General features: G+C 39.7%; 1 protein-coding gene across 5 annotated transcripts in view; it reads right to left on the bottom strand.

The window, feature by feature from the left end:
- Positions 1–7188: 7188 nt before the first annotated feature.
- myocd (myocardin) overlaps positions 7189–21530 on the bottom strand; it is a 32531-nt gene continuing 18189 nt past the window's right edge. For 2 of the 5 annotated variants that reach the window (XM_015392822.1, XM_015392823.1), the window contains 10 exons: positions 16869–17053; positions 14701–14805; positions 14301–14620; positions 13760–13916; positions 13136–13678; positions 12516–13007; positions 10749–10892; positions 10294–10422; positions 8719–8776; positions 7189–8520 (listed from right to left, as the gene is read on the bottom strand). In XM_015392822.1, coding sequence (XP_015248308.1) covers positions 7904–8520; positions 8719–8776; positions 10294–10422; positions 10749–10892; positions 12516–13007; positions 13136–13678; positions 13760–13916; positions 14301–14620; positions 14701–14805; positions 16869–17053 — 2750 coding nt within the window. In that variant the 3' untranslated portion in view covers positions 7189–7903. The remainder of the gene's footprint in view (positions 8521–8718; positions 8777–10293; positions 10423–10748; positions 10893–12515; positions 13008–13135; positions 13679–13759; positions 13917–14300; positions 14621–14700; positions 14806–16868; positions 17054–21530) is intronic. The other 3 variants (XM_015392824.1, XM_015392825.1, XM_015392826.1) reach the window with 3 other exon arrangements.

Here is a 21530-nt window from a genome sequence, read left to right as displayed (position 1 = left end):
CCCGCCAGTGCGGCTCTGGGTCCCGCCAGTACAGCCCTGGGTCCTGACAGTGCAGCTCTGCAGCCAGACCCCTTTCCAAATTTAAGTTAACGGTGAGTTAGCTACAGCTGCCAGAAATGACATTATGTTCTCTGTTGTTGGGCCTCATGTTATGTTCAGCACACAATAAGATCATAGTAGAACGTAGATCTAGCTAACAGTACATCTTTACTTGGTTGCAGATAAAGCTTAGCAAAGCTGCTAATAAAATAGTTTTGCTATCCCAGGGAGACCTGACAGATTTTAACAGTTATAGGTCAACATTAGAGTCTTGCTTTAATGTCTTCATGACCTTAAATGTTTTTAAACATCAACAGCTCATTTCTGACACAGGAAGGTGTTTAGTTCTGTGACTGAAAAACAAATAAAAAATGGTGGCACACAATCAAACTAAAGGTGATCCAACTCTACGTTGCCTGATGTAAAGTTACTTCAGATTTTATTTTCACAGATGTAAATAGATATGTATATAGGCCTCCTAACTTGCTTTTCTTGGCAGGTTTTGTTCAGACATTAAGTCTTGAACCTAAAGATGTTTATTGTGTCAGACAGGAGAGGAAATGTGGGTTCATATTGAAAGAAGGCGTGTTTTCTTGTTTTTCTTTTCCACAGCATCCTGTCTTAGCACTGTACAGTCAAACTCAGCCATAATGATCACAGATCCTCAATGCTGCCACACACTGGCATCCAGTTGTAACTACATTTTTACATGACAGCTTTTTGAAAAGAAAAAAAATGCAACAATGATAAAATGCTGCTAATCACATGCTATCAACATAAATAGCACGACTGTCTGGAGGAGGAAAATCGCTCCTTGTTCAGTCTCCTTCTCTTCGACCTCTCAGGTCACCCTGGAGTCTGCTTGTTCTCCTGTGATTCCTCATTGGTTTGGGCGGTATTGATCATATATTTCCTCACTAATTGATCCGGTTGACCCAATTGCTTAATGTTATTCCAGAACCGGTTTGAATATAAGCAAACTATTAGGCAGATGGAAGGGATGCCCCAATTTTGAGAATATTGGGGCTGTTTCTCATGAGCTTCCAGTTTATAAAATAGAGAAAACCAGTCAACGTTTGCTGTTCAATCAAAATGTTCTATTTCATATGACACTGTAGAGACCCATCATGCAATAAATGTAAATCTAAACAAGCAAAACTTTTTTTTTTTTCCTCACTGTGTCTCAAACGTATAGAAACCATTGGTTTTATTACTAGAGGTACTGCTCAATAAGGTTTTGGGAAAATAATTAATGCCATTTATAAGGTCTATTATTGATCCTTTCAGCTAAATCTCATTTTATTTGATGGTATAGTTTATATGGGACTGAGCCTAAAGAAATGCTGCAAATGAAACAAGGATGTAGAGAATAAACCAAAACCAGCACCTATCGTCTGTTTCACAAGAAAGGGCATTCTGTTTGGTACATTTATTTTAAGAGCCAAAGTTATTTATCTACAGCAATAAAAGGTCACAGGGTTACTTATATGCCATTTGGAAAAGTCTATGATCATCTCCATCTCCATCTTTTTTTCTTTTTTTTTTAACAGATCATCTTCATCTTAATTTTGATCTTTTCAGTCCATCTTATTTAATGTTGCACTGACTATGAAAGGACGTTTGGTTTATGGGTCTCTACAGCCGTTTGCTGTGTCAAGTGGATCTACATTGGGTCCTTTTCTTCTTAGCAAAGGTGAAAGGTCAACTTTTTGGCTTGTTCGGATGAGTAAAACATCACAGCCACAGTTCTGTTTCAAAGGTGTTTCCATTATCCCTGTGCTTTTCCTCTCCATCTGAAATTAAACTAATGGTGCAAGCCTAACAGTGAGCCAGCAGATGGTGCTGTCTATGCAGACCACATCTGCTTTATGCGGTGTTTGGTGAATATGAGTCTCCAGGGTACATGTTGTATAAATTGCTATCTACTAGAGATCGTATTAGAATATAAGATCATATTAAGGGCAATGAATATTATAATGTATGTTTATCAAGGGTTACAATAAAAGTTTCCAGAAAAGACTGAAAATGCGTGGTGTGGTGCTTGGGAGCATGAATAAAGACAACTCAAATCACTCATTTTATTGTTCATATTTAATCTGTAGACACAAAATTCATCCAAAATAACTTCTTTTTTTTTTTTTTTAAGTAAAAGGCAATTTGGTGGCAAAGCAACATGGAAGCTCCTGTCAGAAATTTTCAGTTATTGTAATTAAGGACAGGCGTATTTAAACACAAGACAAAGTGAAATGCGTTTTGATATGATGGATTCACACCAAGTAACCAATAAAAAAAATGGTTCAGTTAACAGAATAAAGCATAAGATGGTAAGTCAAACCTTTGTTTATGGAGTAGATAGAAGGTGCACTATTAGAGAAACAGATTAGTGAGTGTTTCCTACCTGCTTTGTACATGTGTTAAGTATTGGTGACAGTGACAGTCAATATCTGGCATGAGAATTCAAATATTTTTCACTTTGTAGTTTGGATCTCAGAGTGATATCACACCCAATTTAACAGCTTTCCATCTGCAAGTGGAAAAATATCAAAGATTTTCTTCTTGTGTTTGATGATTAGGTTGCCAATAATATCTGTCGTGTTGCTCAGAATGTCATGCATTCAGGCAATAATGTTCATAAGTAGATTAATGATGAGTTACTGAAATTCAAACCATCTGAAAGACCAACTATCAACTATGAAACTGTCTGCTTTTTATGTCCAAAGCAGCCATATTGGATATGATCTTGGGTTCCTTCTATAAAATAATATTAAACTTATAGGATTTTCCAGCTTTTTTTTTCTTTCTTTTTTACGTGGAGGACAAATAATCAGATTTCCAAATGCGCCATCTAAATGATTAGCTACGAAACCAGTTGGTGGCATTGTGATCCAATCTTTTGTTTCTATAGTGGAGATAATTCCAACATGTTTCTTCATCCATTCAACAAGCATTCAGATAAGAACTCTTGGCTCATTTTCATCCTGAATCATATTAATAAAAGACGCAGCAATGACTTTACTTTAGGGTAGGAGGATGCTGCTGATAAAAAAGGGAGACTGTTTTCACTAAAACACCCCAAAATCAAGCTCGTTAACAAATTTTTTCCAAAGTTGAAATTTAATATGGAGTCGGGCCTTAATCACATCCTATGACCAGGAATTTCTGCACGGCTGGCTCAATCTGGTTGCATTCAATGGCTTATTCATAAGATAAAAGTGCCCTGTTGGTCTAAATTACACTTTTTACTCCTTGCTTTTGCTCCATTTTTTAACTACACTTAAGAATTTTGTTTATTTACTTTACAAAACGATGTCACTGGAAATATGAGGTGAAGCAATGGAGCCAAGCCAGCAACACCTCAGTATAGGTGTGAAAAGCAAAAATGTTTTGGGTGCCCAGAGGGATAAGGCACTAGTAGCACTCGTGTAAAGATAAAAAAATGTATGTGATGGATTCGTCAATAAGCGCTGCAAGCAAATGGCGATTGCCTACAGCAATTGCTGCTGATGCAGGAGTCCTTTTATTTTCAAACGAGACCCAGTGTATACTATTAAGACCATACTAGGCTTATGGAGCCTTGCTTGAAGAGGATGTTTGTTTTTTTGTTTAGCATTGTATGTGACTAGGGTACCAAAGATGTTTCTGCCTAGAACTGATTTTGACGAAATTTCAGTTTCACCAAATAACTATTTAAGAAAAAACATTGTACAAAAAAAGTTCTTCTTACTGGTTTACTCACAGCCTTCCTGTTATGTTTGATTTAACTCAAATAATAAAGAGCGTGTTAAAAAAGAGCATCGTGGACAAGCTGGTACTGCAGAACTACAGGCCTATCTCAAACCTCCCAGTGTTTCAACAGTAACACTATCCTAACAATAACCATCCGCTTTGATGTCTTCCACTGGACCTTAGTGCGTCATTCACACTGTTGATCACTCCGTTTTATTACAGAACCTGGAGAACTGGGTTGGCCTTTCTGCTACAGGACTGGACTGGTTTAAATCGTACTTGAAGAAAAGGGCCTTTAACTTTACATCAGATACCAGAAAAAAAAATAATGTGAGGTTCTTCAGGTTCCATGTTGGGGCCCCTACTTTCCAACATCTACATGTTTCCCCTAACTCAGATTTTAATAATGCCGCAACATAACTATACAGAAGACACAGCTGTATATTACAGTGTCACCAGGCGACTATTAACCAATTCCAGCACAGGGGAAATGTATAGAAGAAATCAATGCATGGAAGGGCAAAGAAGTTTTCAGCTGAATCAAAATAAAACTGAAGTTAAAACTGAGTTTCTGGGGAAAAGGAAGAGTGTTTAAAGGTTAGCACACAGCTTCAGGTAATACAACAAGAACAACACCATTTAGGCTGTAAATCTGGGTGGAGTGATGACTCAGACCGGAACCTTAAGAGGCTCAAAAAGACAGAAAAAAGTCAGCCTACTCTCACCTAAAGAACTTCTCTAGGATTAAAGGACTAAAGTCTCAGAATAACCTTGAAATAACTAATTTATGCATGTATCCTTAGTAGAAATGATCACAGCAGTGATGCAATCACAGGTTGGTCTAAAAAGCCAATCAGACAGCTGCAGTTGATCCAGAATGCTGCTGCCCGGATGCTCTCTAAAACTTAAAAAGTAGAATGCTTAAGCCCAGTTGCCAAGTCCTCCCCCTGGCTTACAGGTCTTTGTTGTGCTCTCTAGAGGTCTTCATTGGGATGGAATATAAAGTTTAAACAAGATATTTGCATATATTCTGTAAAAAGAGACAATCTTTCTTTCTCTCCAAGTCCTAACAACATATCAGAATAAACCTTCATTGTTTTAGGTAAGTTAGAGATACCATAATTGTTTTATTTACCAAATGCCTGAATGCTGAGTAGCATTTTCTAAAATCATGGTTACAATTTTAATCAAATTCAGAGGTTTGCCTTTAAATAAGACCAGATATTATAGTCATGAAAAAAAAAATCAAAGGACTTTATCAGAGGTTTGGAAGCAAATCATGGACCTCCACAAGTCGGGTTCATTCTTGGGTACCACTTCCAGATGTATGAAGTTGCCGAACCTATCTTTTACAATGTACATACACGTACAAACACCATAGTAATGGTATATGTAGGTCCTTTAAAAATCAGTGTAATGTTTTAGAAATAAGACAAAAGATCATCTGAGGCAACCGTCAATAAGGACATAAAAGAAATTCCTGTATTGAAAAGCACAAAGGAAGACTTTAAAGGAGAATTCCGGTTTTTAACACTTTTAGCCCATTTTCTGTAGTGTCCAGGATGAAATCGAATGATCGACACCAAAATTTTGACAATTGGTCCTGTCTCTGCTTTTTGGCTCATGCAGAATCCCCCCCTGGCTGCTTCAGAATGGCTTCCATTGTGCATGTCCGATAATGTCCTTAAAACAACCTTAAACGTTCTTTTTTTAAAATATGCTACTCACCGGGTCGTCAGCGCTGTTCAATGACATTCCAAAAAAAGTTTCGTAAAGAAAAAACGTTCCTGTAGTGTTTTATTTAGGCTAAAAGTGTTAAAAACCGGAATTCTCCTTTAATTCCTGGAGATGTGCTTGGAAGAAACAAAGTGTTTTTTCCACAATTACCATTTTTACATTTAGAGGAAGAATATTGAATCTAACAAGTAGTAATTTCATGTTGTACAGGTGTTTTGCTGTAGCCAGGACTAATGCACTAGCCTAAATTGGTACCATCATGATGAAATAACACCAGTGTCTCTACTGGTCCTCCATAAGGGGCTATAAGGGTCAAAAACTGTCCTCAAAGAGGAAAAGCTATTTGAACAAGGGAGCGTACAGTTCTGGCAGGAAGAATGGGACAGATCCCAAAAACATTGAATCCAATAAAGAAATATAATAAACTTCAGACTTTGAAGAAAGTTATAAACAGCCTGATTTAATGTCAGACAAACGGGAGATACTATAAAAGTAAGATACTATAGAAATTCAAACAACTGACTTGGAAAAAAGGATTACTGAACTGAGCCATATTGAACTGAGCATTGTGAATGCTGGCTTTAGGGGAAGTCTCTCTGCCTTTATATAAAGTATTCACAGTTAAGATTTGAATATATTACATTTTTCTTATTCACAAGTGCTTATAATGGACGGTTCACACAACCGGTAACTGTTGTTTGAGATAACACGGTGTTTTTCAATCGGCTCCTTCATTTTGCCTCACATTTTTAAGCTTTCTGTTTAGCCTAAAAATATCAGTGGTCCAAAACAAAACAAAAAATCTTATTTCTGGTTACATCAAAGAAATAACAAAGGAATGTCATCATAAATACAACACCAAGTATAAATACAAAATCACAAAATAAATAACTGTGATTGGTTTGAAATAGAGATGTTGCAATTTAAAGGGGGGAAAATTAGATATAATAATCTTTTTTTTGTACATAATGTTTATGAAAATTCGAAAATGTCTTGTGAATATATATATATATATATATATATATATATATATATATATATATATATATATAATCTTTTTCAAATAAGGCACAGTTGGTCTGCTGGTTTAAATGTGTAAGACCGAAGATTTATCAGACATTGCTTAGTCTTTATTAGCCTGGGTGCCAGTCCGAACTTAGTCCCGCCCACAAGGTTTGAGTTCGGTGAAGTTCGGTCTGGCTCTGCTCCATAGTAGCGCGAGTATTAAAGCCCACTGTCAGGCGACCCAATCAAATTGTCAGGGCGGGCTTTATACGATGATGGACAGATGATCAAGAGTTATCAACCATGTGACCAAAGCGCGCTTGGGTGACAACAACAATGGCTGCCGCTGGAGAGTTTAGGTGAGTAGATTCTGCTATTAGGTCTGTTCTAGAAGATATCGACAGCAAATTAATTTTAAAAGAGGAACAGAGAAACGCGATCAAGTCTCATCTTCTTATTCTAGGCGTGAAACTGCACGCTTTGATTTTTGTGGACAACAACTATGCCTCGCTTAAGATACGTCACGCACTCCGTTGCTCTTATTGGTTGTAGGTCTATCCAATTGAGTGCAGAGGCATTTTTTTACTGGTTCGTTCAAAACACGCCCCATAATCACAGCTCTATGGAGCAGCATCAGACTCATATTCTGACTAGAATTGAGTCGGACTACGTCAGGCTAAGTCTTTATGTCTTCATGTAAATAAATCTGTCAGATACTGTAAATAGTTGTATAAAAACAAAACAACAATCGTTCCTATAATAATGAAAACTCAAGCAAACTGTGACAAATGTGTATTAAGCAAGAGGTGCTCTGTGAGTTTTTCGTGTCATATTTACATCATATGGTTACATTAAACAGTACATTTTTGGGATGGACTCTGTCCCACACCTTTAAAAAGACATTGCAGATGTGAGATTTTCTTAACAGGTTCTGATATTTACAATTTGGCCGCACGTTAGCAATCCAGATCTGTTTATACTCTGTTCTGTTTTAGATATTTTCGTTTTCCAGTAACACAAACATACGCTCTGTAGGTATGCAGTGATTGGCACATTCCGTCTTCAAGTCTCGGTGGTGTAACACATGGTACGTGGTACATACAGAAAGTCCTGCGTGTGTCCACTGTCAGTCTCCAGCTCAATGACAGTTGTGCGCATCAATGTCCAAAATGGACACAGATCATGTCAAAAAGCACCTGTTTTTTTGATTACAACAACACTGGTGGAAATTAAGTTCAGTAAAGCTTAGATTCACAATTAAAATTTGACTGCATAGTAAACTATGAATGACTACATAAAATAATCTTCCACTGTATGATAACTTCTCACACTTGGACTGAAACCAGTCATGGTGGAACTGAATAGTTCTTTGGTATTGCTGTTGGCATTATTGCTTTCACCAGTGCTCCAGTTGGAGGTCCATTGCAGAGTTCAAGTTTATGTCTGTCACATCTAGGAACTCTGTGTTGAAGATGCTGGGTGCACTGGGTTGAGTAGCGCTGAAGGCATTAGCGGAGCTAGGAGGCGTCAGGTCCAGCCACTCCATCGTTTCCCACGGCGTCTCACTGAAGGTCATGCTGACCATCCCCTGAACCTCAGGAGCAGTGAACACCTTGTTGCTAACAGGTGACAGAGGCATGTCTATCCGATCTCTGTTGTTCGGAAGTTTGTCCTGTTGGGAATGCTGAGGTCGGCAGTGGCGGCTGTGGAGGCTGCCATACTCTTCGGCATCTCTGTTCCCTTCGTCTTCCTGTTGTCCATCTTCGCCAGCCATCTTAAGAAGTGCCATCTCCCCTCCCCGTCCCATGGGACTGCCCAGCAAAGTCTGGAGGTGGCTCTCGTTGGTGTGACTGGCTGCATGGTCGTACGGGGGCTGGTTGGGGGGCAGGTGCTCGTAATGCCAGTGGAACCTTGGGATGAGGAGGCCAGGACACCCTGGGGACACAGTAATGGGAGGCACAACTTGTGTTACAGAGGAGCTCTCCCTTTCTTCTCTTGCGTTAGCTGGCATCTCTTAAGGAGAAAGGAGAGGAATGAATGTCTTAGCATTCTGAGGAAGTGGATGCCAACATTTCCAATGAAACTCGAATTGTTACCTTTTGTTAGCTGATGTTTTACATCAGACATACTCCCAATTTTTACTCTAAGGTGCGATATGGAGAGTGACCTTAATTTCTAAGAGCCAATAAATCAAACAGACATTTTGCTTACCTCCACTTTCTATGAGCACATCCAACAGTTCATCCATCTGCTGACTGCGGGTCAGTTGCTGTAAGTGCAATAGAGACATATTCCTTATCAATCAATTGTTTAAACAATCATTGATTCTCTGTACAGCTCTTAAACCTGCAGAGACAGAGCATGACTATAGTTCTAATTTGTAATTTGTAATTAGTATGAGGCAAATTCTAGAAAACCAAGAACCAGGTTCTGAAATTTCCTCTGTAGATACTGGCATTACATAATGCCATTTTGTGACGAAAATGGCTGGTGGCCCATTTTCCACCATGTTGAATGTCTGGAACTGCCTTTATTGTTCAGCAAATTTAATGCTTTCAGTTCATCTAAAATCTAATCTGATATGAATTTATTGAATGTTATTTTAAAGAGATCATACATTTCCACATATTTAAATACCCCTAAAAAAAACATGCGTAGGATACATGCGGAAATATAGGTTTTCTGTAGAATCTTGGCCCAGGGACTAGCACTGTGCACAAAGAGGCGCTGATTAACGCGTCTGCGAGGTTTATGCGGCCGATTTATCTAATTTTGGCTCTGGCTCGAACCAAATTTCCACACCATGCACCAAAGAAAATTTCTAGCTGCTTGGTTATCACTTGGAAAACCATGAAGGACGAGTGACAGCTCTTGCCGACGAGTTTTCCCACATATAAAAATCTAGAGACAGCTTGTGATTTAACCCATAAATATCTCTAAAATATCTCTGGTTTGTACTTGACACGCCTGTCTTAAGCTGCCGAGAATGTTACGTACAAGTGGAAAGGCCCCACGAAGTATAAAACTTGCAGACGTCAAGTGCGCGTCCATTTTCCGTTTGAAATGTATGTCCGTAAAGCATAAATGTCATTTTAGGGAGGTTTTAAGTCTTTTTTATGTACCGCATTTTCTGGGCTATAGAGCCACCTCTCTATAAGCTGCCCCCAGTAAGTTTAAAAAAAAACAAAAAAACAAAAAAAACGGAAACATACATATATAAGCTGCACTGGGTCACAAGCCGCTGATATCTACTGAACTGTCCCCACCAAACCTGTAGGGGGAGCTCTACATATATCCCCTCCATCGTGCCTGCTGCTAGCATGCTGGCAAATGAAAATAAGCACTTTTATTTTCAACTTTGACGTCCTTCTCTGGGGATTAGAACAAATCCCCAGAAAAGCTGCACCTTCTTATAAGCCACATGGTTCAAAGCGGGAAAAATAGTAGAGGCTTATAGTCCGGAAAATACGATAGTTCCACCCTTACATGTATAGTACATCTTAAATTTTTCACAAAAATGTTGGTAATCTTAGCAAAACAAACATGCATTTTTTCTACTTAGACCTAACTCAAATATCAGTAAGTCTGTTTCAGACTTTGCAGAAGATTTTAGAGCTCATGCAGTGATACAAGCAATGATTGTGACCAACAGGTGAGACACAAGTGATGTATGTGTGAGGCATAAAACAAAAGGAGAGAAAAGGATATTGAATTAGAACTGCACAAGTTCAACTTAAACCCCTGGCCAGCAAACTCCACTAAATTTTAGCATGGAATTGAGTTTACCTGCTTGACTGCATCCTCATAGCATGGGGGCTGTCTTAAGTCAGATGCATCTGAATCTGAGCTACTGAAGGCTGGGGGAGAGACCTGGCACTTTTGGCCAACATGCCGGGAAGATGGCAATGCTGACATCTATATGAGAAATAAGTGAAAAGTGTCATTATCAAATGGTAGGGGAGCTTACGAAATTAGAGATGCAGAAGAAATACCAGATATTAGGGCTTCAAGTTTGAGTAACCTCGTCACATTTGTTATGTCAAGATAGATTGGTGTTTCAAATAAGTTTAGCCGGGTAAAAGAGTGTGATAACATAGAACCAAAGGGAGCGATTCAAGAAACGGGTAAGAAATGAACAAGGAAGAAGAGGAAAAAGTATGGATAGGAGGTGACTGTTAGGGAACACTACCTGACTAATGTCACAACAGGACAAACATTCTGGACCTTTACAGGACATTTACCTTTGGTTGCATATTCTGGCTCTCAGCCTTAACAGGGCCGCTGTGGTTAAGACCGCAGTCAGATGAGTTTGGAAATACAGCCTGAAGGCCTCTTTGGTCCGAAGGATAAGGGCAGTTTAACTGCTGGCCACTCCTCTGCTGCACCTGCAAGAGGCAGGATGTAACACCAATCAGTCAGATCATCAACAAAGATTCAGGCCGCATAAAACAGGGTCACATACAGGCAAATCATAAAAAATATATATTCACACCGCTTGACCCTGTTTAAATTCTGTCAGGTTTCAACAAAACCCCTGAATTTTGGATGGGCTTTGCAAAATTGGGGTTGTGTTGGCTGGGAGGGATAGGGGGGATGGTTTGTTGTACTTCATGTGGGGCCTACCCAGATCAGATAATGTTGTCTACGGGCCTATTGTTGTGTCGTTACGCCATTGGGATGCAGAACGTCTGTTAGGACTGGACTGGACTTTGAAGCGACCATTTTGATACATGTATGTGCTTTGATTGAACCCAATCCATTAGCTCTAATTACATGTGTACAGCATTTGTTCTGCTGGTGGGTCAGATGAATCACAAATCTTTGGCAGTTTCTAACATATTATTTTCTTGGATTGTCCTGCCTTTAGCTCCATCCATCTGCCCATCAGCTCAAGCATCTGCACAGCAGGATTTGTGCCACACACAGCATTTTGAATCAAGGCAAAAAAACAGTTTTGGTTTTGCCTTTACTAAAAAGGTTTTGTAAGCTACAAAAAGGACTGCAGATTGTCATGATCTTGGCGCTGATGACTGGCTTGATTGCTCATGCAGTTCACCTATCTAGCCTTGCCCAGTTTCTCATCACGGTTCATCTGTGTCACCTGCTCCAGTTTCCATTTAAAGTGCCTGCTCCCAGTCATCTGTGCCAGATTATTCAAGCCTTTGGTGTGAGTTCTCTAGTTTACCTGATTAAGTTCTGATTGCCTAATCCTGACCCATTCTGCCTCTGGACTTCTGAGCTTGCCTGTTCCAGTTTTGATCTGTTTTGCCAGATCTGTCTTCGGACTCCTGCTGGATTCTGCCTGATGATTGAACCTGGAACTACTTCCTGACACTGCCCTCGATTTCCCTTCAGTACCTCTTCAGATCTCTGATCTTCTGGCTCAAACTCCTGTGAACCCCTTTGACATCGGCTTTGGTTTGGCCTTCTGGATAGTCCTGCCTTCCTTCGTCTGCTTGGATATGATCTCCCGCCTGTTCTGCAGTCCATCAGATTTATGTAGTCACTAACCTGAGTTTTCCCCTTGCACGGTTTCCTGCCTTAGATGTCCTTGTAGTCACTGCAGATCCACCGTTTTTTAATTAACGCCTTTTTGAGAAGTCTGTCTGTCTGCTTTGACTACTATGTCCTCTGTTCTGAGCCTTGACACTGATGGGTTTTTTTAAATCTAAGAATGTTGAGTACACGCCTACTGAATAACTAGATTCTCGGTCCTGAACTGAGAACCTCTGCAGCTTTTCAAATTACTGTTAGCAAGCTGTTTGCAACTGGAATTAATGCTCTTATTTGTCAATTTGATGTAGAGATTTGATCATATCAACATAGCAAATTGGTTTGTTTATTGAATATGTTGATGGATGTTTGTTCTTTCCTTTGTCTGTTAATTTTCTATAGGTCCCAGCATTTAACTCATAAACCGCAAAACTTACCATTACTTAAAAGCAGTTGCATTTTTGACCCTTGAATTAAGTGCATATACTTCTGAAATGAGTTGATCTGCTTTATACCTGCATATTGTGACCTCTGCTTTGCCCTTGGTTGTGTCCACAGCTGTCTCTTCCCAGCAGAGGAGACAGCAGGTAGGGGCTATTAGGAGATGAAGGCTGGGAATTGCTGGTGGGTTTCCTTGTGGGAGAATCTTGCGGGGAACACTCGGGACTTAGAAATGCCGACATGGTAGATGGGTTGGTAGAGGAAGGGTCTGTGTCCATGCATTGCGTTCCAACAGGTCCACCCACATTTGGTACGGTGTTGTTGCAGCATCCTATATCCTCCATGCAGCTGCCAGGAGGACTCTTGAGCTGCTTTGAGGAGGACAGCGGGCAGCTAGTGGACAAAGATGTAGGCTCTTGCTTTATTGTCACTCCCATAAAATGCTGACCCATCATAGAATGCTGCTGCTGGTGGAGCACTGGGGGGTGGGACTGATTAGGTACGATGTCCTCACTTGCTCCATAGCAGCGTTTTCTCTTGTGAAGTTGCATCTTAAGTTCTTCCACCTAGCAATCACAGTCAGGGATCAATTGGTCAAAGTACGAAAAACTCGGCATATATCCATACATTAAGATGCTGTCACTATTGTTTATAGTTTGCATTGGTAGAACACAGTAGTACGGTAGTTCCTCACCTGTCTCTGCTCCTGGTGCAATTTCCACGTCAGCTCTTCAATAACCCTCTGCTTTTCCACCAGCATCTTATCTTTTTCTGCTTCCAGACCATCACTGGCTTCACCTTCCCCTACTGCTTGGTTTCCCCCACAGACCCCAGCAATTCCTCCTGCTCCAAGGCCATCCTCTATGCCAATCTGGGTCGGGGAAGGCTGCAGGTTAAACTGATTCGAAGTGGACATTGGAACATCGCTGAAGCTGTCTGGGAGGGAGCCACAGAGAGACAGATCTGAGGAGGCCGGGGAGATGGGAGGAGTGGAGGAGGTGCTGGGAAAGGGGTAGTATCCTCCTTGTGACAAATTGCTGGAAGAGGATGGGGATTGGTAGGAAGATAGAGAGCCTGTGGGTGTAACAGGAAAGGTCAGCGTGGTGATATCAGAAGATCCTGATGGCGAAGAATCAGCATTGGAGTCCTTAAAGGGCCGGAGTCTCTCGATGAGGGCCATTTTGGTCCCTGAAACAGGCATGCCGCGAATGCGTAAGTGCTGCCTAAGTTCAGACACCTGAAGAACAAAATATAAAAGCAAGTTACATACTAATAAATTCACTGGATACCACTGTGTTTCATTTCTGATAAAACCTACTTTAAGGTCATCCAGATTAGTAGGTAGTGGACCAACTTTCACAGACGGGACATTGTTTTGGTTGGAAAATGTGTTCTTGACTGGAGAAGAGGAGTTGCTGTTAGGGTTGCTGGATGTGCCATTGGAAGTGCAAGCTGGTAATTGCTTGCTATTTCCCCTGAAATAACATCAACATAGATTAGCTAAAACTCTGTTGCTAGTTTCCATTCAGTCATCCTACCAAACTACTTTCAAGCCAGAGGAAGATTCTTTACTAAACCAGTGCTCAGTAATGTGTCTGTTTATTTTTAACAGCAGTTTTTAGTATTTCTTATCAAAGCACATAATGCCATGCATTCCCTTAAACTAGTAGTGCAGTTAGCCTTGGTTTAAGCTGGTTTAAGGGGTTAAGTTGACCTTTACATTCAATATATTTACTGTAGAAAACATGGTGTAGAGAAATGGCTATGCCAATATGACTAGACTTTTTGTTTGGCGGTACATTTTTATCTAACTAATGATCTTGGTGTGGCTGTTTAGAGTCTCTTTTAGGGTTACTTACTTTTGGGCATTGGCTGGCAGCTGAGGCTGGTAGCTGAAGGTGGACTGCCTCTGCTGGGCATGAGCCTGCATGGAGTGTGTGTGCTGCTGTTGTGGCTGCTGCATCTGTGACTGTGTGTGAGTATGTTTCTGCTGGCTTAAGATCTGAAGCTGCAGAAAGAGCTGCTGCTGTTGCAGGAGTCTGGCATAGGCTGAGTCCATGGGTGGAGGGGACTTCTCCACCTTTTGGTCTGGAGGAATGTACTGGTGGTACTTGAGCTTCTTTACTTTTGGTTTCACATCTTTGGGCTTCTTGTGTCGGTTCTTGTCTGATGTCTTGGACTGTTAATACATAGGAAGGATAAATTAGTCTGTTGATACGTGAAAAGGAAATATTAAAAAATGTTTTGAGACAGGCTAACCTTGACTATTAAAGGACCAGGTATTGGATTGGCTGTCTTATTGGTGTTAGGAGCAGACAGCCCTTCCTCCTGGGTTTGGTCTGTAGGGTCTCTGGTTGCTCTACCCTGTGTAGATTAAAGAAAACAAATATATATTTATTAAAACCATTAAGCAGCAAAAACAACAAAACTCACAGCAATACTGTTCAGTTTGGAAACAGTCTCTGGCAAGCACCATTTTTTTTTTCAGTTTATTTAAAACTAAATTTACCATCCTGCTCTCCACTATGACATTGATCTTAAAGGAAATTGTCCCATTTTGCAGCTAACCTTTAATATCAGTCAAAGTGATTGGCTCATTGACAAATGAAACACTAACGTAAACACAACATGAACTGTTAGATGCCATCGGACTGGATTACATCTGTGTATTACTTCCACACATCAGTGAAAGTCATTGGTAGTTTAAATAGGATAAATCAGGATTTAGACTTTCCTTTTTTGGGTATAGACAGCCTTTACATCATGGTGAGCTGGCAGCTGGCGAGGCAAGCTGGCTGCAACAGCGACAATAATTGACATCTTTGAAAACATGAGGGCCATTTGGGAATTAAGCGATATCTTGCAATACCAAGCAGATATTTGAGTTTTACACAGCTGCATTCTTTCTTAAAGTCATCAGGAACATTTATTTTGTGTCACAGAAAGTGCAATTAATTAAAATGAATTTTTTCCCCCAGCGTTTTTATTGTTATTTCCCTGTCACAGAGCAACGAAATTCACTCTCTGCATTTAACCTATCCCCTTGGGGAGCAGTGGGCTGCCATTTTTTCAGTGCCCAGGGAGTGGGTTTTGAACTCACAACCTCAGGAAGCCAAGCTCTATGCCCTAACCACTTGGCCACCACTTGTATTTTTCTTCCGGTATTGTTGCTTCTGTCTGACCTATCAACTTTACAACTTCTATGCAATATAGGTACCACCAACAATAATTGCTCAACACTTAACCCTTCCCCTCAATCGCACTGAAAGTCCTATCCCCAGACCAGGGCTATACTGCTCAGGGTTTACCCATTAAAGGAAAGCCTCCGTACCATCACCTCAATCTTTAGCTCCCTCTGAGAGTTTTCTCTCAGATTCAAGTCTGGACTCTGGCTTTGTCACTTCTAAACCCTCAATATTACCTATAGTCGAAGGAAACTTGATGATTTAGAAACTACTGGAGTCTAAATAATTTGGGGCTCTAAATAAAACTGAGAACATTTGGGGTCACCAGTTCCAGACAGGGGATGAAGTCATCTTCACCATTTGTGGCAACATTCCCTCTAGTCTTAAGGAAACATCAGCAAGCAATTTTTATTAGGGGATTAACAAGAATGGTGCAGTTACTCCTTACTGAGTGCATTATTAAAAAATATGTTTCTAATCAAGGGGTTATTTTTCAAGATATGTTCTTTAATTTTTGATCAGCTTCTGAAAAGCCAATTTTAGGTTAACAGTTATTGCATTTGGAAGTGCTACTTGAAACCTACTTAAGATTAAGCAGTGCAAAATGTGTATTATTGCCATTTACAACAAGTTTAAAATTTCAAATCAAGGGTGTAGCTGCAGATGAAAAATATACGATTAGGTAGATAGCCCAGAGCAATAAAATGAGTACTTATTAATGTTATTGTACATTCTTTCTTTTACTCTACAAACACTTACTGTTGGATTTTGGAAACATTTTTAAATGTTCTCCACATCTGCTATGAAAGTTTTCATATCTCTTGAAGAATATGCTTTATAAAGGTAGGAGAGCAATTAAAATCCTCACTCTTTTTAATATGTGTTATTTTTTTTTTCTCTTTATCTGTGCCCCCCCCGCCCCCCCCCCCCCCCAAAAAAAAAAACAGGCTGCAGTGGAGTTTAAACATTTGAGAGCTTTTAACTGATCGAAATGTAGTTCCTCAGACCTTTGCTGAAGCTGATATGGTGAACATCATCTTGGTAAAACGAAGGCAGTTACAATATAGTGACAGTGTTCAGGAATGTGACTATCTTGCAGAGTTAAACTTCCTCCATAGTTCAACATCTAGGATAGTGGATCTCATGGTTTTTCCACATGAGGGCAGCAGAGGAATGTCTAAAATGGGTACCAGCATGAGATGAACAAGGAGCTGAAAAGCTGGCTGAAGCATTGGCTTCTACCTGTCGTTGGCTGGTGAGGGAAGGTGAAGAGGAAGAAGAGGCCGTGCTGCCAACAGCATCAGACGAAGGGCAGGCTGAGCCCTGCGACTCGTCACTGTGGGGCTGCTCCGGAGACAGACTTTCACTGCTGCTGTCCTCCTCAAATGCATATGAGTCCTCCTGCTTGGGGAATTTGCCATGGTTTACTGTTAGAAGAAGAAGAAAAAAAAGAGTGATCATTTAACAGATGAAGATTACATTTCCATCAGGAAAAAAAAATCAACAATGTTGATTCTAACTTGCCAGGAATGAAATATACAGGAAAGATATTGTGGATTTAACTTATTTCAAACAAACAGTATTTTGATGAGTTAAAGGAACCACAGCTTTGCTTCATAGCCATTAAAATCTTACCCTTAAAATCCATCTAACACTTAGTTTCTTTTATCCTTCAAGTGCAAAATACTGCTTTCTTGCTAAAGCAGTATTGGCTACAGCTGCAAAAATGAGACCCAATAAATCTTAGTTAAACTCAGAACATTGAAGAATCAACAACCCTGCAGGTGTTGAGGGGGCAGCGGTAAACTAATTCTATGTCGAGTTTTTATTTGTTCTTTAGGCTGCTCCAGAACACAATAAATACAAATTTATCCAAAGGCGACTACATCTCAACTGATTTCCTTACTGTAAACTATGCATCTAAAGCAAACTTAAAGCAGAATGCATTTTTCAGAAAGGTAAAAATCACATTACGCTGTTATATTGTAACTGGCTTAAAAAATCTAATGAAAAAGCAATTTTTTTTACTATATAATTTAAAATGAAATAAGTAAACACAGCTGGCTTTGATTCCTGTTCTCCTGTACTGTTCTTACATTATCACCATTTTTTTCTAAGGTTAAAGAAAAATTAAGGTAATAAGGAGCCTTATTGTTTTTTGCCAATTTGAATCATATAACAACCTTATCAGACTTTACAGATAACACGACAACCTTTAATAAGACAAAAGATCATTCTGATATATTCCATTCTATATGCTCTTACATAAAGTAATTATTGGTAAGAGGAAAAAAATTGTGTAAAGGCCTACTAATTTAATTTAATTTCACTTCAGTGACAAATTTTTACCTGCTAATTTTAAACTACTGCAACTCAACTAAATTCAAAATGAACATTTTGAGCAGCTATTTCGTCAAAAAGTCAATTTAAATATTATATAAATATATACAGTATGTTAGGTATGTATTTTTTAGTTGCATCAGTTGTCACTAATGGGGCATTTTGTTACAGTGTAAATTTTGCAGTGTTAAAGTAACACTTTAAGAGTGCATTTGGTCCCACTCAGAATTAGTGTTAAATTAGAACCCTACATAGTGTATATTTTCTAAGACTATAGCAATGGAGAAGCTATGTATGCCGTAATACTGTCGACGAACCAATGCCTACTGCTGAACTGTGCAGGGTGAAGCCCACTTCTGGAGACAGGCACCAGCTCCCTGATAAAGCAGAAACTGGATGAATGGGTAGATTTATTTTTGGGTTGAAAATGGGACCTAGATTACCTCAAAGTCTTACTCCAACCCTGCTATGTCAAATTAATGCAGAATATTATCAGTCGTAGCAGCTTGCAGAATGATGCTATATGTGTGTTTTAGGCAAAAAAAAATAAATTACTGTTGGATTCTAATAATCCTACATTACTCACAGCCTATCTAGCCTGAAGTATTCACACGCTGCCTGTCTGTCACTGACACCTACTACAACACTCAGACACAAGGTGTTACGCTACCCGGGTGTGGGATCACGCAGCCCACTTTAGTTCTGTTGCAATGTTTATTGGCTGTTCTGATAGTAAGCAGAGCTTTGATTGGAGCTGGCCTCAACTATCTGACAGAAGAGAAGGCACATAGCCACAGGGGAGGGAAGTGGTACAGGTTGTCCTATGTGTGTCTATGTGGATCGGGGTACAAGATTGTCTTTTTGTATCCAAACATGTGACAAGCTGGAACAGACCCTGGTTTCAGTCAAAGTACCAGGCCCAGTCTGTGCAACTCAATGACCTTGTAGTAGACACACACCCATACACACAAAACTGTGTGCTCAAGGCTATTTCCTCCCACCTGTTCACATTTAACTCTCTGCACTCACACATACAGACACACTGTGTCTCTGTGACTCTTTAACATCGTTTTCATAATTTGTCACTAGGAGATTGAGTTGGCAGAATTGCAGGAAACCGGCATGCTGCGTACACTTCCGCTTTTCAAGCGACTGGCTCTAGAGTTCATGCTGCTTTTAAAACTGTTATAAAGAGGTCGAACCAATCAGTGGGAGTGTTTGTTATGCAGATAGGGAGCTTTAAGGTGAGGGGTTAATGCTTTGGGCGCAACAGCTCGCCTCTGTCATGTGGCTTTGTACAAGCTTTTCTGGAACCAGAGAAAACAGATGTTTGGCTGAAGCTGAGCATAAACATAGGCACAGGTATGTCCGCACCAGGACGCACTCAAGTTTGAGGACACCTCTTGAGAAAAAGTTTCGAAGAAAATACAGCTGCTGGACATCTCATTAAAGGCAGATCTCCTCCTCCACTATCCTCCAGCTGCCTCAAGCACTCTGGCTCATTTACTTAACATGCTGTGGTGTCAGAAGACCAACATTGAGAAGTCAGGGCTAAGCAATGTGATGAATAAGACCAAAGGCTCTGAACAAAGCTCATATGTGGACACTTTTAAAGCTTACAGATGGGGCCATTCCTTAAATTAACCTCGATCATAATGAAAGGACTCTTTAAACATTTCAGTTCACAAGGTAGACTTTATATACAATGATGCTGAAGCTGCTCTTACTGAACAATATGGCACTCACATTACCACTGGGGAGTGAGCATGACCACTGACCAAATCTTGGAAAACTTTTGGTATTGTTGAAAACATCCTGTCTCAACAATAAATAATACAATTAGAAATTTCAGTGTATTTGAATGTCATGTAATAGACCAACCCAGAATCTTTGATTTCTTTTGCAAATTTAAAATGTATGCAAAACCCCTCAAAGTCCATGTTTAAGTCTATACTATATTATTGCAAGTACAGCTGCAGATCTTGTGCTGTATAACTGAATCTCAGTCAGATTGGATGGATAGTCTCTGTGATGGTTAGCAAATCAAGTCTTTCAAGCAATAGTTACTCAGGTGGACTTTGACTGGACCACTTGAAGACTTGACAGTGCTTTGAATGTAAACCATTTATTGTAACTCTGATTGGACATTTAGGAGTAATGCAGACTGCAGGAAACATCTTGTATAAGTGATTCTATCTCCTTGAACTCCATTCGGCTATGGCAGAAGGCAGCTCACAATGAGCTAGATTCTGCTGGAGGTTTCTTCCTGTTAAAAGCATGCATGCTTGATATGAGAGATTGCTGACAAATCAACGACAAAATGCAAGCAAAAATCACAGCCACAAGATTATTGCGGAGAAGCATGTCTTGCAAGTCAATGACTGGATGCAATCACTTGTTTTTTCAAGACAGAAACTTTTAACCAATCTGACTGTATTACATCTGTAAAATGCCTTGTAAAATAAATTGGCGCTATATCCGAATCCTTTCCTCCATCTTATGGATACTGGGACTATCTGAACTTCTATAATTATATAGGAACTTCTGGATGATCAGTGTCATATCCCAGATCAACTGAGGGGAAATTTGGAATATTCTTCCTCATGGAATAGATACAGACCATGTTTAGTCTCATTAAAAGAAGAAGGAACAGTTTAATGCTGAATTTAAACCTTTCTGAACCCTTGAGTGTTTCAAAGGGCTGTATCTGTGTTGTAGTCCACATTTAACTGAGAGCAAACAGCTATTGTGCCAAAGTCCTGTAGAGCTTTTCATTTAGTTTCAGGGCAGGTTTATGGTTTTTACACCATATGAAGGTAAAGTAACAAACACAAAATTAAATGAAGGTCAGGAAAGCGTATAATATAGCCCATGTGTTTGGATCCCACATCAGTACCTCTCTATATAGCTTGTGTTGGAGTGTAAAGGTTTAATATTTATTTGTGCCAGCTGTGAGGGCTCCTGCCCAAGGCCCAACTTTTTGTTGAAATCTTCAGCAGACGTAAATCATGTTAGCTTGACTAGAGTTTTTTTCAGAGAAGCTGTCATTGGGGAGGATGAGTATGACCACAATATCCAGAACTCTTCATTTTGTGGGAACCCAAACTGTTGGAACATTTGAGGATTTGGAAGATAATGAGTTTCTTGTACAACCAAAGAAGGAGCTGAGTCTTTTGGCACAAAGTCCAACTTATTCCTGATGCACCAATTTCTCTCCAATCCCGCTTGGTTTGGCCTATATGGATAACTGGATTTCTGGTTTAGGAAACTCATCGTTTCCTCCTCGTCAGTTCTGGTGTATAATGTAGAAACTGGAGTTTTCTATAAACGCAAGGAAAGCAAAACAAACTGCCAAGAGGTTGACACCAACACTGAAGAGGCTGCCAGAATTTCTGCCAATTTATGGTTATATTCTACACGTCTCTGGATGAGTCATTATGAGTCTAAAGCGGGATTAAATAAATCTTTTACAATTAGTTTTAGCCTGATAAACTAAAATTTGGGTGAAAAAACTTTCTTACAAAAGTAAATTTGATGAAAACACCCGATATTGATGAAAGAACA

This window comes from Cyprinodon variegatus, unplaced genomic scaffold, assembly GCF_000732505.1.
Source record: "Cyprinodon variegatus isolate N-32 unplaced genomic scaffold, C_variegatus-1.0 Scaffold608, whole genome shotgun sequence".
Taxonomy (NCBI): Eukaryota; Metazoa; Chordata; class Actinopteri; order Cyprinodontiformes; family Cyprinodontidae; genus Cyprinodon; species Cyprinodon variegatus.
Note: the sequence above shows the minus strand (reverse complement) of the source record. Positions and strands in the feature narration are given on the sequence as shown.